The 16,465-nt window shown below is 50.4% G+C and overlaps 7 protein-coding genes across 7 annotated transcripts; 3 read left to right on the top strand and 4 right to left on the bottom strand.

Moving 5' to 3' along the window:
* Positions 1-453: 453 nt before the first annotated feature.
* N7500_000587 (uncharacterized protein) lies at positions 454-729 on the top strand (the record flags this gene model as incomplete). The annotated part of the gene is made up of 1 exon (XM_056671733.1): positions 454-729. The coding sequence occupies one exon, from the start codon at positions 454-456 to the stop codon at positions 727-729; it is 276 nt and encodes a 91-aa protein (XP_056537306.1).
* A 922-nt stretch (positions 730-1,651) lies between these two features.
* On the top strand, positions 1,652-2,362 carry N7500_000588 (uncharacterized protein; the record flags this gene model as incomplete). The annotated part of the gene is made up of 1 exon (XM_056671734.1): positions 1,652-2,362. The coding sequence occupies one exon, from the start codon at positions 1,652-1,654 to the stop codon at positions 2,360-2,362; it is 711 nt and encodes a 236-aa protein (XP_056537307.1).
* A 756-nt stretch (positions 2,363-3,118) lies between these two features.
* On the bottom strand, positions 3,119-6,659 carry N7500_000589 (WD repeat protein; the record flags this gene model as incomplete). The annotated part of the gene is made up of 8 exons (XM_056671735.1): positions 3,119-3,373; positions 3,427-3,622; positions 3,686-3,774; positions 3,831-4,780; positions 4,864-5,080; positions 5,134-6,367; positions 6,489-6,567; positions 6,623-6,659. The coding sequence occupies 8 exons, from the start codon at positions 6,657-6,659 to the stop codon at positions 3,119-3,121; spliced, it is 3,057 nt and encodes a 1,018-aa protein (XP_056537308.1).
* Positions 6,660-8,177: 1,518 nt separating this feature from the next.
* Positions 8,178-9,254, bottom strand: N7500_000590 (putative mitochondrial carrier protein (Pet8); the record flags this gene model as incomplete). The annotated part of the gene is made up of 2 exons (XM_056671736.1): positions 8,178-9,134; positions 9,198-9,254. 2 exons carry the CDS (start codon positions 9,252-9,254, stop codon positions 8,178-8,180), a joined length of 1,014 nt encoding a protein of 337 aa, XP_056537309.1.
* A 614-nt stretch (positions 9,255-9,868) lies between these two features.
* Positions 9,869-12,634, bottom strand: N7500_000591 (uncharacterized protein; the record flags this gene model as incomplete). The annotated part of the gene is made up of 5 exons (XM_056671737.1): positions 9,869-10,626; positions 10,709-11,831; positions 11,869-12,045; positions 12,209-12,516; positions 12,601-12,634. The coding sequence occupies 5 exons, from the start codon at positions 12,632-12,634 to the stop codon at positions 9,869-9,871; spliced, it is 2,400 nt and encodes a 799-aa protein (XP_056537310.1).
* A 1,265-nt stretch (positions 12,635-13,899) lies between these two features.
* On the bottom strand, positions 13,900-14,413 carry N7500_000592 (mitochondrial 54S ribosomal protein uL11m; the record flags this gene model as incomplete). Its single annotated transcript, XM_056671738.1, has 2 exons — positions 13,900-14,232; positions 14,285-14,413. The coding sequence occupies 2 exons, from the start codon at positions 14,411-14,413 to the stop codon at positions 13,900-13,902; spliced, it is 462 nt and encodes a 153-aa protein (XP_056537311.1).
* Positions 14,414-14,808: 395 nt separating this feature from the next.
* N7500_000593 (survival factor 1 family protein) lies at positions 14,809-16,209 on the top strand (the record flags this gene model as incomplete). Its single annotated transcript, XM_056671739.1, has 5 exons — positions 14,809-14,828; positions 14,887-15,102; positions 15,186-15,610; positions 15,671-16,047; positions 16,111-16,209. 5 exons carry the CDS (start codon positions 14,809-14,811, stop codon positions 16,207-16,209), a joined length of 1,137 nt encoding a protein of 378 aa, XP_056537312.1.
* Between the last annotated feature and the right edge of the window lie 256 nt (positions 16,210-16,465).

Here is a 16,465-nt window from a genome sequence, read left to right on the forward strand (position 1 = left end):
CAATCCTTTGACACACCCATTATCCCTACTCTCCGAGTCAACCCAACACCATCTGAGAACCACTTGAGTGCTTCTACTGGGTATGTTCTCATCAGTGTGAATGAGGCATTGAACCCAATAAACCTCTACACGTGACTACAGCATGAAGTCCCGTTCTGAGATCTACTCTCATAAAAGCCGCAGCTCAAATAGGAAAGCCCAAGGGAAGATCCGATGTAGTCAGATATGGGGTACTCCGTACTCTGTACTTTTGTATCTCTATATTCCAATTTAGGCTGCAGATCCGAGACATCTCAAATTTGGACTCTAGGCAGACGCTTATCTGAGCTCTTTATCTGATGATTATACGGAGTACTATACAATATACCCTCCCCAGGTTCTCTGTTTAACTTCCTCATCCTCGACCGGACATATCTGCCTTCTAAACGCCGAGCCACAGCCTAATCACCCAACATGGCACTGTCAGCTTCATTCAAGACATTCCTACTGCATTGCAGTACCTCCATCGGGCAACGACTCGAAGCAGCCCCCTTCCAGACCTTCCTCATCTTAGCCTCTATCTGGATGCTCTCTATCCCGACTATCGTCTTTCTGATGACTCGGTTTTGGCCCTCTTTCAATTCCAAACATGCCAACCCTCAGCTGCGATGCCGCTCTTGCGGAAGCACCGATGTTACTGAGACACCTGCGGGGACCTCAGTTCCAACCCCGAGTGAGAAAAGGGAGTGAGTCACGGGGCGTAAACCGCCATGTGAGATTACGGAGTAGTCCGTGGAACCCGATTTCCAGGGGGGGATGGGAGAAACGGGAGTTCGTCGATCATTCTGTGTCAGCCCTAAATTAAATAGTCTGGATTATGGCGATTGGCATTGGCTATTCTACTGCAGGCTTGGTTTAGCTTGTTTTTGTTTTATTCCAAGCTAAGCTAATTTAAGAATGGGTTGCATACCAAAAGCGGAATTTGCCGTACCTATTATGCAGGGGATCTAGGGGCTCTACTTTATGCTTCATGTTTTTACTCATTTTGGCAGTCCCCATGTTAAAACTGTTCTTGCTATACGGAGTACTCTATATCTTGATCGGTGGGAAGTGGCAGAGGAGCAATTCTTGCCCGACGAAGACAGAAAACCTTCTTCTTTGCCTGGCTCTCATTCCTGAGACCTGCTCTCTGTATACTGGTACATTGTGAGCTTACTCGATCTGCAAGCCACAATCAGCGCTATGCTCCCACCCATTGCAGCTGGGCGCCATGGGCAGAAAAATGAAGTAAACGCCATCTTCGACACCTCTCGACTAGTGCGAGTCACATAGTCCAGTCCCACCAAGGCAAATTGTCTTGTCAGCATGGGATACGAGAATAGTAAGCCCTAACAGCCTCATGCACCTCCCGTCTATGTAAATGTAACTCTACGCATACCCAATTTCGAGCAAACCCCGTGAGCAGCGGACATCGTCCGCGTGGGAATTGCCTTCTTGGTTGGGGTAACTCGTCGACTAGGTACATCTCACCGAGTACACGGACAGAAGCTCAAAGTATAAGAACCCCCAGAAAGAACGCAGAAAACATCCCTTCCAACCAGAACAGAAACGGATCAAACGACCATCTTCAGAATCCTTCAAGATCCCCTCAGCCAAGCTCTGCTTCTTCAAAATGCTCTCCACCACCCTCATCACGACCTTGGTCCTGGGTCTTTCCCATATAACCACCAGCGGCGCCCTGCCCTCAACCTCAGCCGCGTCAACCAGCTTCCTCGTGAACCACGTAGCCTCAGACTACTTCCCCGACTCGAAAGGCGACCTCAGCGCCTTCGACGTGGACGTCCGCTTTGTGAACTACTCCCCGGAGACAGAGTCCTGGCTCACAAGCCTGGACCCGCACTCCGCCAGCACCGACGAAGAAAAAGCGCGCATGCTCACGGAAGCCGCATACGCGAAGAAATACGACGAGAACGACGCCGACATGGCGAGCGATGTGGAGTCCCTGCTTGCGCACGTTGCTGGGAACGGCACTGCTGCCAATAAGGGCCTTTCGAAGCGGTCGAGCTTTGCGACTAGTGCTGCACATGCTGTGCTGTGGAGTGCGTGTGGGACTGTCTTCTCTTGTATCTCTGGTACGACTTGTCAGTTTGATCAGCAGATTGGGAAGGCGCCGCGCAGTCATTGCGAGCAGCAGGGTGGGTCGAATTGCTGTATCAGTTGGTCGACTTATAGCGTTCGTGCTGGGTTCTTCTCGACTACTTGGACGGCTTGTAATGAGGAGGTTAAGGCGGAGGGCAAGACTAGTGCTTCTTGTGAGGGATATGGAAGTGGGGACCAGGGTGGTGATGTGTGCCTTAGCAATCGTGCTTCTGGATGTACCTAGGTTTTTCTGTTGAGATGGAGATAGTTGGGGGCGAGAGGAAGAGTAATGGGGATGGAGCTAGCCTGGCGGTCTAACTGGGGTGAGGGGAGACTCGAGTGGAGAGATAGCGTGGTTGTTATAAGACAGATGGTGATGGTTGTTTCAAGCATGTGGTTATGGTTATCGTCTTTCTATAGTCATGCAATGCAATTGTTTCCCTAGTCCGAGGGCATGTGTCAAAGCGACTAATGGAGTCCCATTGAGAATCGCGACGTCTCGAGGAAATGGGCCTATGATTAGTACAGCCTATGATTAGTACAGCCTATGATTAGTACAGCCTATGATTAGTACAGCCTATGATTAGTACAGACTCTCTCGGGTCTCCAATGTGTGTAGCCACCAAAGGAAAATATAACAATACGCGGGACCTTTTTCACACCAATAGTCACTTGAAGGATCCGAAAATTCGATTCTTCGCCAGTGTTGACGGTAGCATCAACAATATTACATGGGAATGCAAGCTGCAAGCTTCAAGGCAAAAACAAGACCCAAAGCAATAGCCAAGCAAGCCAGATGCGCTAACACCCATAAGAAGAGAAATAGGAGATGCGACACATAGAAAGAAACCAAAATCAAGTATCTCGCCCATATGTGCTAGAGATCCATACAGGATTGGCATATGCCAAATAACAAATGTACCGGTTGAGCAAAAGGAAAATAAAAAAAAGGATCACAGGAAATGGGAGACCAGAAAGATCTCATAGGCTGTATTTATCACTAGGTAATAGCAGAGCCTGCGATAGAGCCAGAGTTCGTCACGGAATGGATACTACCAGGAGGTGCATGTCCATTGCTATCCCCGTTCGGGGCATGGGGTTCTTCCACAGCGACGGGGGTCTCATCAATTCCCAGAAGAGACCGGGGAGGGTGAATCTCTTTCTTGCCGTTTGTCTTGTAGTGGAGAACCATGTCTCCTGAGGTACGCCAGAGGTGTGTGCGAATCGTTGCTAGAGTCATGTTTGGTGGACAGAGCTGGTGGAAGACGATTAGTATGACGGTCGGTACAAAACGAGAGAGAAAATTACCATCTTCTGGCAGTAGAGCTCGAGGTACTCCTCTGGTGGCATAATGGACTCTGCTGGTTCATCGGGGTTTGCAGGGTCAATGCGCTCTGCGACATAAGCAAGAATCTTCTTCGTTCGGAGCATGCGGTTGGCATTGAGACGAGAGCCATTGTTATTGGGGTTCGTATTGCCCGGAGGGGCGCCGTTAGGAGCCGGCCTGAATGAAACAGATTAGTCTCACCACCACGCCTTACAAGGGCAGAGAAGATCCGAAACGTACGGTTCAGGCTTGACGACTGGCGGTAAGGTATCATCAAAGGGCTTCAATACAAAGGCGATTTTGACCTGTTCCTTGAAGGGAATTTGATTCTATAACAAACGATTAGCAAGAGAGAAAGCAGATTATCACGAGAAAATAGACTTACCTTCAGAAGAAGCTCACCAAGCCAATGAGGAATTGACTTCTTGAGCCTTTCGAGGTCTTCGCCAATGCGGTCCACGCTGCCTCTGTACAGATCCGAGGCAACAGCAGTATCACCGGTTTCCTCCTGGATGAAGACTGCAGTTCGAGGTGGAATTTCCAGTCGTGGGGTTTCGTCCTCACCACTGGGCAAAAGAGCCGTCTCCAAATCCCGACCTGGATTTGTAGCCAGGAACTCTTCATAATCATCATGAATGCGGTCTACCAAGCCACAGAGATTGGGCTCATACACTTTCTCTTCCTTGATAGAGGAGATCTCCGATTCTTCGGCCTTTTCTTCTAATATCTGCGGTTTCGTCTCTGTAGAATTGCGTCCTAACTTCTTAGGAAAATTCATTTGGAACTTTTTTCCAAATAGTGATCCTTTCTTCCGCTCTTCCTTATCGGGCTCTGCAGGGGATTGAGGAACTCCTGCATTTGAGGCTGCATCCGACGGAGATAGTAGAGACTTGTCCGTGCCTGTTTGTGTAGCCACTAGAGGCCTTTTCGAGAAATAGTCAGTCGATGAGAAGGATGATGGCCCGCCATCGAGATGGGAATTTGTTGGCATGGCATCAGGTGTTTCTGGTTCGAACATTGGGAACGGAGAGTTGCTCTGCATGGAAGTGCTCAAGTGGTTTGACGATGGTGTGCCAACATTGATACTAAAGCCGACACCCGGGCTACCAGGGAAATCTGAGCTGGGACGCAGATTCGTTCTCAGATTCGGATTCGATATAGGTATGCCAACGCTGCGAGGGATATCATCGCCAGGTACCGACGTACTCAGGGGATTCTGTCGAGCATGTTCTTCCGCTCTCGCGATGGCAGCTTGGCGGTATTCGTTGTCTCGTCGGATTTCCTCATCTACTACCGGAGCAAACAGCCAACGTAAGACCCATTTGCCAAGATTGACTGCGTGTTGTCAGTATGACAAAGGATATGCGCGAAGGCTGACAGCAAAGCAAAAGAATGATTCCAAGGAAGCAAATACTCACCTCTTTGATCGTCTCTAAACTGATACAGATCAGATAGTGGTAGATCAGTCTCGTCGGCATAAACTTCTGCGTCGAAACAGCGATTGGGCTCTAGAATGACCGAAAGCCTGCCAGTACGCACGTCGATCGTACACCAATGTCCAATACTATCAATGGTATTGACCTCTGACTCAACGTCATCTATATGACGCTTGCCAAAGCTTTTAACGGGGACACACTAGATTTATGTCAGTCGACATCGTATACTTGCCAGCTAGAATATAATCAAACCACCTTCAGTAAGTCCCAGAGGACAACATCTCCTGCCGAATCTTGAGTGAGTGTGCGCCTCCGATCATTCAACATCAAGCATTTGATCAAGCCGTGCTGGCCTTCAATAGTTTCCTCGGGCTGTGAATGAACCGGGATCGTTAAGCCAATTGTCTCCAAGTTAGACTTCGTGGAGTCCAGTTTACGGGCTGAACCACCAAGAATCGAGGTCGCGGATAATTGCAAAACAGAATTAAATGGAATCTTCTTGGGTCCCTTATCTGAATTGGTTGCAGGCACTGTAGCGGAGTCTACAGTGCGGGCTGGGTCTGGCGGCGGCTCGATTCCAACCGTAGTATCAGCATCTCGCCAGCGGTGGATGCTAGACTTGGGAGTAGCCGTCCAGATGTAGTCTCCCGCAGCCACAACTTTGACAACGCCCTCGTGTTCTTGTAGTGCGGCGACGCTGATGCCCTGGTCGGGATCAGCCGATCCTCGCATGTCAGTCTTCGCTACCAAGCCGGATCGGTCGCTTGAATAGAAGACGGAGAGATCAGGGTGGTCAGAGTAAAGAGACCATACACTATCATTGTGCATGGTCAGCGTATTCATGCATCGACCGGCCGTGAGAGACCAGATCTTGATGGTCTGGTCAGACGATCCCGTCAGGATTGTATCGCCGGACTGGTTGATCATAATATCACGAATGTTGTCCGTATGACCGACGAACTTGGTCACTAGCTTTCCAGACCTGGGGTCCCATACTCGGACAACGTTTTCAGGACCACCGCTAGCGAGCACCGACGAAACCGCACCCAGCGCATAAACAGACCCTTTATCTGTGGAATCTTCTCCGCCAGCATTGATATTCAATACCTCCCCGCCGCCATTCAAATCCCAAAGATAAACCTTCTGATCGAGACCGCCCGAGGCGACCCAAGTGGCGTGGTTCCCGGGGCTCGCCAGGGCCTTCACATAATCCGTATGTTTTCCAATGCGCTCTGGTACCTCGGTGGACTCGGAATGCGGGCGCCAGAGTCGCACGGTCGTGTCAGACGAGGCGGAAACGAGAGCGGAGTTGTCCTGTGCCAAGACAATGTCGTTGATCCAGTGGCTATGAGCTTGAACCTGGGTTTTGAAGCCGGTCGGGTTAGGCTTTTGAGTAGGAGACGATGCGTCTTCCGGGGCAGACGAGGAGGGAAGAGGAAAGTCGAGATCCCAGGAACAGATGACGCCGTCGCGGCCCGCAGAGTAGCTAGGAGAGGAGACACCATGTTAGTATGCGTGCAACGTGTCGGTGAGCCTGATCTTCAAGAGATGATCGCGAACATGACAGCCGCTCAAATCTAGATGATCGATTCCAGCATGAGACTTACAGAATGGAGTTTTGGCGGTCGACGGCTAAGCCATTGACCCCCAACCGATGGCCACCTGGCGCATCAGGCAGAGGGAGGACTATCAGAGAGACCCAGTTAGCAATGTAAGCTAGAGAGATAGACAGGATAGATACCATAAGTGACCCTCTGGTGGCTCAGTTTGCGTGCCATACATGCGTTGAAGTGAAACCAATTGCGGAGATGCGAATGCGGAGCTTATCCTGGCCGATCGCACGTTGAGAATTGGTGGGGAAAGACGTCAGAGGGCCATTCGCGATACAAACCGGTCAAGTCAAGGGGGAACTGAAAAAGGAGGGGAAATTTCGCAGTGATTATATACTTCGTGTGATTTACTCAACACCTTGGCTCGGATTCTCTTAGATCACTCTTCGATAGGCATTCCCATTTCCCTTTCTAGGAGACTCGGTTATTTGTGGCTATTTCGTTATACACTGCCCCCTTCGAAGACTATACAGGTCCCCAAGACTTCTTTATGTCGTTCTGAGATAACCCTCCAACTCCACTCCAAATCACTTGAGGGAAATCCAAGACCCAACAGTTTTACATTGGTCTGATCAGCCACTCCACTCCGGTACCACTCCTGTACAGAGTGTACGGAGACCTTAAGCTCGTGCCAAACAAACTGGGCTGCATCGCCAAGACAAGGCTTCGTTTGGGGCTCTGAGCGGACCGCAGTGTACATCTTTTCGAAGATTCAGGGTCTGACAGTAACAGGTGATATGAAGGTGGGCGGCGTATTGCGGTCTCTACAACTATATCTCAAGATCAGGGCAGGCGAGACAACCCGCTGATAATTCGCTTCTACTGATTGCATATGCGATAGAGCCCCTTTTGCCAAGAAGGTACGCCCTGGCATGTAAGCTGCCATGTTGATGTCTAATGTCAGCGATGACTCGATCTAGTAGGGCTTTATAGGGGGGAATGCGTCATCTTTGGAAGTGTAATAGATGCCTAGATACACAAGATTGCTTGTATATTCACATAGCTTGGGATATGTCTTGGCCAATGATATAAACAAGATACTCGACGTCGGACTAGGTTTGATACTTGAAGGTTATTCGTTCTTTCAAAGTGGCCCTTGGCAGCTCGAATTATAGAATGTTCTATATACAACGTAGGTGTTTTTAGTATATCCATCTTGTATACAACCAGCACTACCAATTCGATGTATATGATCAACGTTTGAAGACACTTATTGTACTCATGAAAGTGCTATATTAGCAGATTCAGCCTATTTATCATATCCAGATATGCCCGAACACCGTATGCTCTTCGCCAGAAACACCCCCCAATGTAATCCACCGTCAACGCGCTAGACCTACACCCGTATCCAAAAGGCGGCTTCTTTTTCGAGACGGATCAAGATCCGTGCCAGGTTCCGAACCCTCACCTTAGCCAATAAATCCAGTCATAGAACTAGACACAGACACAGATATTGAACCCGCTCCGCATAAAGCTTCTTTTCTGCACAAGATCGTAAAACTCGTGGCTGTAAAACAACTGCAGGAATCCGGCTGGATGCTGAAAGCCGAGCCAGGCAGCCCTAGCAAGTAACATAATGACATATATGATTGCCCAAACCAACTCGATGTCCAAAATCTAGAATCTATGTTCTTCCAACCTTCTATATAGCAATAATATACAAACCACAAGGCCCAAAAGACCAAATCAAAGACTCTTCTCCACCTGTACCTCCCGACGCCCCTCGAGGGTATTCGAAGCATACTGATAACTCCCAAGGAACACAGCACCACCAATACCAATCCAGGTCACACGCGGCGTAATACCACGCCAGAAAGCACCTGGCCCTTCACGCGCAATCCCGCGCACAATCTCCTTGACGCGAACAGGCGCCTCAACGCCCCCGTCTCCACGTCGCGCAAGCATAACCCGGGTCTTAATGACGTCTAGCGGGGTAGTGAGACCAGCCGCAATGGCGCCGGCAACACTTCCGAACATGGCGCTCGTCGAAGCGGGGATCTGTGTCTCGGCGAGAGACGAGGCTGTCTCCGCGGTTCGCAGGTACCGCTTGCCGTAAGCTTCCTTCATCGACTCCCACATTGTGAATTGCAACACAGTGAAGGGGATCTCGCGGGCGATTGTGATGCCTGCACCGCGGTAGAGCTCACGGATGACTTGACCGTATCCGCGCTTCGCTGCTGGGGCTGAGCCCGATGTGGTTGTGTTTGTTGGGGATGCGTGGCGCAGGGACAGGATGTCCTTCAGTGCGAGGAGACTGGAGCCGCCGAAGAGGCCAGCTTGGGCGCGCTGCTTGATGACTTCTGTGGGGACGCGGACGGCGCATGCGGCGATTTCGCCGAGGGAGGAGGCGAGGGAGTGTGTGAGCATTATGTGGGATCTGGATTGGGGGGTCGTTTTGCTGCCGGTTGGTTGAGGTGGGAGTAGGGTGCGCTTGACGCCATCATAGACGATGAAGAAGGAGGCGGCAGAGGGGGCGGAGCCAAAGAGGACGGATGGGAGGCCGGCGTAGATACCACGGAAGGTTTGGCGTAGGGAGACTCGGGTTTGGGGTGCGGTGTGGTCGCGTGCTTTTTGAAGTCTGGTTTTGATGGTATCGAGAGGATAAAGAGAGCAGTCGACAGTTAGACCTGCAATCGCGCCAGACTATATAGTTGCGGAGCTGTTAGAGAGATCCTCGGTCCTGCGAAGAGCTTGGGTGAAGTTTACAATTAGCGACCTAGTCCATGGGGAGGAAACCAATGGCGCCCCGTCAGGTTGGGCCATTTTTGTAGGATGGAATTGGATGTGGAAATCGTTATATCACAAGATCATGGCCAAATTGGAATTAAGAAGGGACGAAGTATGTTGTACAGAAGCGGGCTCGACGGACAAGCTCCGCGGCTGGCAGTTTCTTTTGGTCCGCGGTGAGGCCACCGATATCGCCGATATCGCCGATATCTACTATCAAGTCCAATCCAAAAGAATGTATAGTACGTTGTATGTTTTGTATTGAAATGTATCTACTTGTTAAGGAAATAAAGCTCGCGCTCGCACAAGTGTGAGCCTTGACAAAAGAATAGCAAAAACACATATCGAAATCCCACACCAAGTAGTCTATCAGTAACATCTACCGTCGAGCTAGAGCCAGAGCCCCGTTTTCTTCAAGATATTCACAAGAGAAACTCGAGCGCGATCAAATGTCACAGAACTTTATTCAAGAATATCAACTCATCTCAAACATGGCCCGGGGAATGAGGGAAACCGCCAAAATCATCTACAGTACTCGTAGGGAATCACACAGTAAACGCGGAGGGTAAGAGGACAAAAGTGCCACCCCGTTCTCAAAGGATGAAGGGGATATATAGACACGAGGAGAAATTGATACAAAGAAGGGATAATTATTTAGCCTTGGTAGCTTTGCTGGCCACGGCAGGGCTTTGGGCAGGGGGCTCGAGGACGTGAGTGTGACCGGGGGCATTGATGATTTCACCAGTCCCATCCTGTCGACATGCATGAATGTTCCTTACCCAGTCATCCGACATCACCTCGTCGAGTGTCGCTCGGTTCTTCGGGTTGGTCTTCAGCATGCGGCCAATGATGTACCGGCTTTCCCGCGGCAATATCCGGAGAAGTCGCCATGGGCCCTTGATGACTTCCTGGCGCTGCCCAGAGTTCTGGGAGGATGCGGAAAGAGGAGGCGGTGCCTCCTTGCTAGTCGTACGGGTGGGCCGCTCATGGGGGCTGGTGCAGGTTTCGCTGTTCTGTTTCTGAGCAGTATCGGGAGAGTGATCCCCGTCTTTCTGAGAGTTTTCTGCTTTGTCTCCAATTCCGTTTCCATTCTGCTCCGATCCAGACTGATCTGAAGGTCCGCTCGAGCGAGGAGTCAGACGTTTAGTGTCATGACCTTGGGAAGGGAGATCGGGTGTCGACTTGGGCCGACGGCGGTTGTCGGGTTCGGGAACTGGGGTGCCCGGGGTCGGGCTGGAAACGAACAACTTGTATGAGTTGTCGGTCATGCGCGGTTGCTTCCATGGGAACCGGCGCAAGGTCATACAGCAGAAGATGATCGCCAGCGACCAAACATCCGTGGGGCGCGGGTCATATTTCTTCTCATCGTAGACCTCGGGGGCAAGATATGGATCTGAGCCAACGATACCTGTTCATACAAATTAATAACCATCCACTGTGACCAAAAAATAAAAAATAAGAAATAAAAATAAAAATAAAGGAATACGTACCTGAGGCAGGGACAATGTCATTCTCGAATGGATAGCGGAATACGACAGCACTTCCGAAATCGATGAGTTTCATGATACCACGGTCGTTCACCACCACGTTATCCAGTTTCAAATCCCGATGGGCCAAACCCATGCCATGGATGTACGCCACACCGCTCAAAATCTGCTTGAAAGAGCAGGCGATCTCTTCCTTACTCATTTTTCCAGTCATCACGATAGCAAACAGATCAAACGGCGCATATTCCATGACCTCGTACCAGCGAGGGCCCTCTTGGATGATGTCCAAGGTCTCGATGATATTGCCATGGTGTAAGGTGGAGCCAATACAGAACTCTGCAGTCACCTTCTTCGAATATTCTTTGACGCTCTCCCAGTTGTGACGGTCTCGGAATTGCTTCACTGCAAAGGTGACACCGTCACTGTTGCGCTTCAAAAGACGCACGGAGCCACCAGCTCCCGATCCCAGCACCCTGCCCAACTTTCCATACTTGGAGTTTAGACCATGATCATCGGCAAAAGGAACATTGTCTGGAGCCATTTGATACGGAGTGGACTTTCCAGATGATCGGCTCGATTTATTAGGCATGGACGTCGGGGACTCGGATCGCTTATTGCGATGACCCATCTTGAAGAATCGCTTGAGCTCAGACATAGAGCCATGATGCTGGTGGCCCTGGGACTTGTCACCATGCTCCTTCTTGGAACTACCAAATAGTCCCCGCTTGTCACTAGATTTGCTGAGGTCGCTTGCGCTGGTGGATCGAGGAGCTCCCGGACGAAGTGCTCGCTTGACATCCCGACCGCTGAAGATGAACCGGGGATCCAATTGGGCCAAATTCTTGGACTGGGGTGGTCGCTTGTGGCGCGCATATGGATCATTAGGTTCACCTACCGGGGTCATGAGCCCTGGCGGGGTAAGAGACTCGCCTGGAGTGGGCGGGGGGGCTTTCTTCTTGGGACCCCCCGTCATTTCCAATGAAGAATTGCGCACGATGTTTCGGTAGTTGGATGGCATGCGGAGCTCGGTCCGAACCTTCGCTGGTTCTGATGGGCAGGTGATCGTTGGACACGGGTCGGGAGGATGAAGCGGGTCGAGATGTGCCGTTCTTGTCGGTCGATCCGACTGGAGGTGATGCTTCAGGGGTGAAATTCGTGTTCACATGGGGTCGGCTATGAGCTTTCAGAGAGGCACTCTCGCCGGGTTTTCCTTCGCGAGAATGGGTTGCAGCTGGGGTAAGAGGAGGTGACTGTACAGCAGAGACCGGAGGAGATGCATGCGGAGAGGCAAAGGCACCGGTGCCATGTCCGCTACGAACACTCGAGTCTCGAGATGCAACCTATGAAGATCCAAAGTTAATATAATGATAAGGTTGCCCCCGTCTCACTAAGTCGCCGCTCAGAGCCCGTCGGATGAACGGAACTAAATATTACATGAAATGGGAAGACATTGGAAGAGCCGGAAGCACATCCGATGGCAAATTAAAGGTAGATATGACATACCCTGGAGGAAGGAAGAGACATTGGGTCAAATGAGAAGTTGCGCAGGCGGGACTCCTGAAGCTGTGCGCCCTGCATACTCATCGCCAGCGACCGTAATTGTTCCTCGTCCGCAGCTTGTTTTTGCTCGTCTGACAGAGACTGGTTCGGTTGCTCTGGTACAGGGGATAAGACGGCTTGATCTGGTTCAATCTCCTCTGTGATAGAGGAGAAACGGACCTGGGTAGGTTGAGCTCTGGACTTGGCATCGGCGTCACCGGGCTCCGGGGCCTGGCCGGGGTTCTTGGCGGGGTCTTGCATGGTATGGGATTCTGTAGAGATGAACATGCGTCAGACGGTTGGCAGGAATTTAGGATACACCATCACAACCGATCAGCATGGTAGCCAAGACATACCTGAATCCATGGGGTTGAGAGTGGAATCAGTCATTTCAGACGTCATAGTCTTCGCCAGCTCGGAACGTGGAACACATGCCCCTCCCGACGGGAGCTCTGAAAGATCCTAGATCACGAACTGAGCAGTTCAAATACTGTCAAAGTCGCAGAATTGGGGCGATTCTCAAAGTCCAATAAGTCAAAGAGTTATGCGAGAGGCAAATCTTTCCCTGATTTAACTTTTTTTTTCCCGCCGAATGCGATCAAGAGCCCGGGTCTGGTCAAGGAATCCAGGAATCCGGAAATCCCGGTTCTAACTAAATTGCGAGAAGACAGAGAGGAAGAGTGGAAGAGAGGAAGAGGATGGAAGTAAAGAAGAAAGCTCAGAAGAGGGGAGGATGTAAGAGAGTCTGGGCCTCAGGCAAACTTGGCTTTTGGGGGCGAGTGGGGGATTTACTCTGCTGACTTCGATTTCTCTCTTTTTTTTTGTCTTTTCTTTTTTGTTCAGTTTCCTGTTTTAGTAGATGGGCATGTCAATATATGTCAGATTCACTGAAATTTATTGAAGAAATGCCTTACCTCATAAGTCGGATGGCCGCGGAGGATTTGAAGATGATGTCGACCCGTGCCGACTTCCCGGCCTACGTACACTTGCGATTACATGGCTTACTGCATGGTCTTGGACCATCTGGAATATTACCTGAATAGGATTAGTATATCTGACTCCATTACTCCATAGTCGGACTATTCAGACCCAGATTCTCCAGATTTTCCAGACCGTCCATGCTTTACCGTCCATGCTTTTCAGACCTGAACGTCAAGGGTGTCATGGGGATGTCTACAAATATTCCGTTCAACATTCCTGGCCTTGCCAAGAGGTCGGACTGAGTCACATATATGCCAAGTTCTCCGCTCCGGGCATGTGGAAGTCTGTGACCTCATAATCTTTGATTCTCTTGGCCGTTTAGTCACTTCTCAGAGAAGTTGCCCTAATAGCCCTGGGGCACCGTTGAGATTGGGCATGTGATCATCGGCCTCGATTCAATTGGTTAACCGGTCATATCGTTAACATGTCATTTGAAGTAATTTATAAGTACCCCAAACATGCATTCAATGTCAAATCTCTCTTCGATTGGAATCAACAGGTATGGCATACAAACTGGAAAACAGAATCGGTATCGTACAACAGGGGGAAAGAAAAAAAGCCCCCATGTCCCAGGAAACGCCGGGTTAAAGAAATCCAAATCAAAACAAGTAGGCCCCTTGGGGAACACTACTGAAATGACTAATAATTATACAAGTCTATGGTCCTTGTGGTGTTCAGGGGACGACCTGGATACCAATGGACTTGGCCTGGGATATGACACTCTTGCACAATCCCTCCAGGGACAAGCCTGACAGCCGTGTTTCGGTTTGCTTAAGCTTGGCAATCTCGTAAACGTGCTTGAGGGAGATCTTGCCACAAACTTCGTGGCCGGGGTTCATTGCACCACGCAGCCGGTTCTTCCGGGGTTCGACATTGGCTGCGTTGAGCAGAAGGTAGGTGGTTGTTGGAGTGCGGAGTTCAAAGGAGAAAGATCGATCGGGGCGGACGGTAACACGCGCAGGGATTGGGACACCGGTGTTGATATGAGCTGTGCGAGCATTGAATTCCTAGAAGAAGAATAAATATAGTGAACAGCTAACGGGGTAAACAAAGACTGACCTTGCAAAAGTCCATGGACTTAACACCTTTACTTCCCAGGGCCGGACCAACAGGCGGACTGGGACTGGCTTGACCGGCTCCGACAATGAGCTTAACAAAGACGTCCTTAGCCAATGCGTTTCGTGCCATGATGAGAATATGGGGATAATTGTCAAAAGAGACCAAAAACAGAGAGGTCAAATTCGGAAGATTTGCAGATTTTCAGGTGTCGACGCTGATTGGCCAAGGCGGGAAGCGAGAGAGAAGGCCCAACGTCATAAGATACTCTGCTTTCTTTCTCTTTTCAAAGGCTTCTTTAGCTGCTAACTTATTTGAATTCCTTTCGATCTTGATATTTACACTATCTAGATTGATTTTCTACCTTTCATCCTCTAGATCGATTCCTTGGTGTATCTCCCTTCCATCCGGAGAGACCCATTCACATCCGAACTAGAACTCTCGGGCCCCGCGTCGATCTCCCCTTCACCTCCCTTTTCTTTTTCTTCTTCTCCCTTTTTTTTTCCAAGTCCACACTAATCGAAATCATGAACTGGCTGAAGTCAACGTACGTTCCGATCGACCCTTCTCTGTTGGGGTTACACTGACCGATTCCATGCGGACAGTCTCTCCGCCGTGGTGGGCACCGAGGAGCCTATCTATGGTCCAGAGGCTATCCATTCGGTTGCAAAGCAAGCCGAGACAACTCCCTACTCCGAAGTGAACAAGGATATTCTGCGCTGGCGCGCATACTCTTACACCAATGTTGAGACCCAAACCTTCTACATCATGGCCGACAACGGGACTCTGGTTTTCGTGCAGGTTATCTACAGCAACATTGTGTAAGGAACATCAGGAGCTTGAAGCTTATACCCTGAAATCGAGGCTTACAGCGGCTGACTCTGTTTCTTGACCTCGATTACAGCGGAATTCACACCACAGCCCAGTTCAACGTGAAGATTTTCGACCGTAGTGGAAAGGGCGACAACAAGTGGTACTCCGACCCACTTTCTAACTACATGTTCGACGAGAGCATGCTCTCCTTCGGCGCCGACAACCTCTCGCTGACCCTCAATGAGGAGGGGAACTCCTACACTATCAAGTCCACTGTCAACAGCGGCGCCCTGGTCGATCTCAAGTTCACCCAGACTGCCCCCGGTTTCGTCATTGGCACGGACGGAACTTCATACTTCGGAACCGACGTCAAGAACCCATGGGGCTCCATGCGCCACGCTTTCTGGCCCCGATGCTCTGTCGAGGGTAGCATCGCCACCAAGGACCAGACCTACGACCTTGGCGGTCGTGGTGTCTTCATCATGGCCCTTCAGGGCATGAAGCCTCACCACGCTGGTAAGAAGCCCTGAAAAGAAATAGACAAGCGAAACAGGCGCCGTACTAACAAAAACACAGCCGCCCGCTGGAACTTCATTAACTTCCAGACCCCCACCTACTCCGCCGTCATGATGGAGTACACCACTCCCCCCTCCTACGGCTCCACGACAGTCAACGTCGGTGGTATTGTCAAGGATGGCAAGGTCGTCTACGCCGGCACAACCAACAAAGTAGCCCATACAGAGACTGGTCAGGATGAAGGCAGTGACTGGCCCGCGCCCAAGTCCATCAAGTGGGAATGGAGCGGTAAGACAACCGATGGCAAGGAGCTCACAGCCGAAGTGGACGGCCCCCTCGGCCCGCGAATGGATCGCATCGACGTTATGGCCGAAGTGCCAGGCTTCATTAAGAGCATTGCTGGCAGTGTTGCCGGTACTCGGCCTTACATTTTCCAGGTATGCGCCCCTTTCGCTGATCCCTGTTTATCCTCAACCATAATATCTAATATTCCCGTACAGTACTCGCCCCAGGACAAGCTGTCATTGAAGATGAAGATCGGCGACGAGGAGATTACCGAGGAGGGAACTATGTTCTCCGAATCCACCTTCATCTCGTAAAGGCTGCCCCGCTTAACTCGCGTACATAGGATCTCATTCTTCCCTGCGGAACCTGATTGTTGGCGTTCATTGTGATGGTTTTCCTGTTGCTACATTTATGTCTAGAGGGATCGGCTTGACTGTCTCTTCTATCATGCGGACCAGATAATCCACAGACTGTATACATGATACTTAATGCTATTTTGACTATATCCTGAAGATACGTTCGTAGATACGCAACGAGGTTGGGCTTCATTGGACTCGTAATATGTAAAAT

The sequence above is a fragment of the Penicillium coprophilum genome, assembly GCF_028826855.1.
Source record: "Penicillium coprophilum strain IBT 35676 chromosome Unknown utg000001l_segment0_segment0, whole genome shotgun sequence".
NCBI classification, from domain to species: domain Eukaryota; kingdom Fungi; phylum Ascomycota; class Eurotiomycetes; order Eurotiales; family Aspergillaceae; genus Penicillium; species Penicillium coprophilum.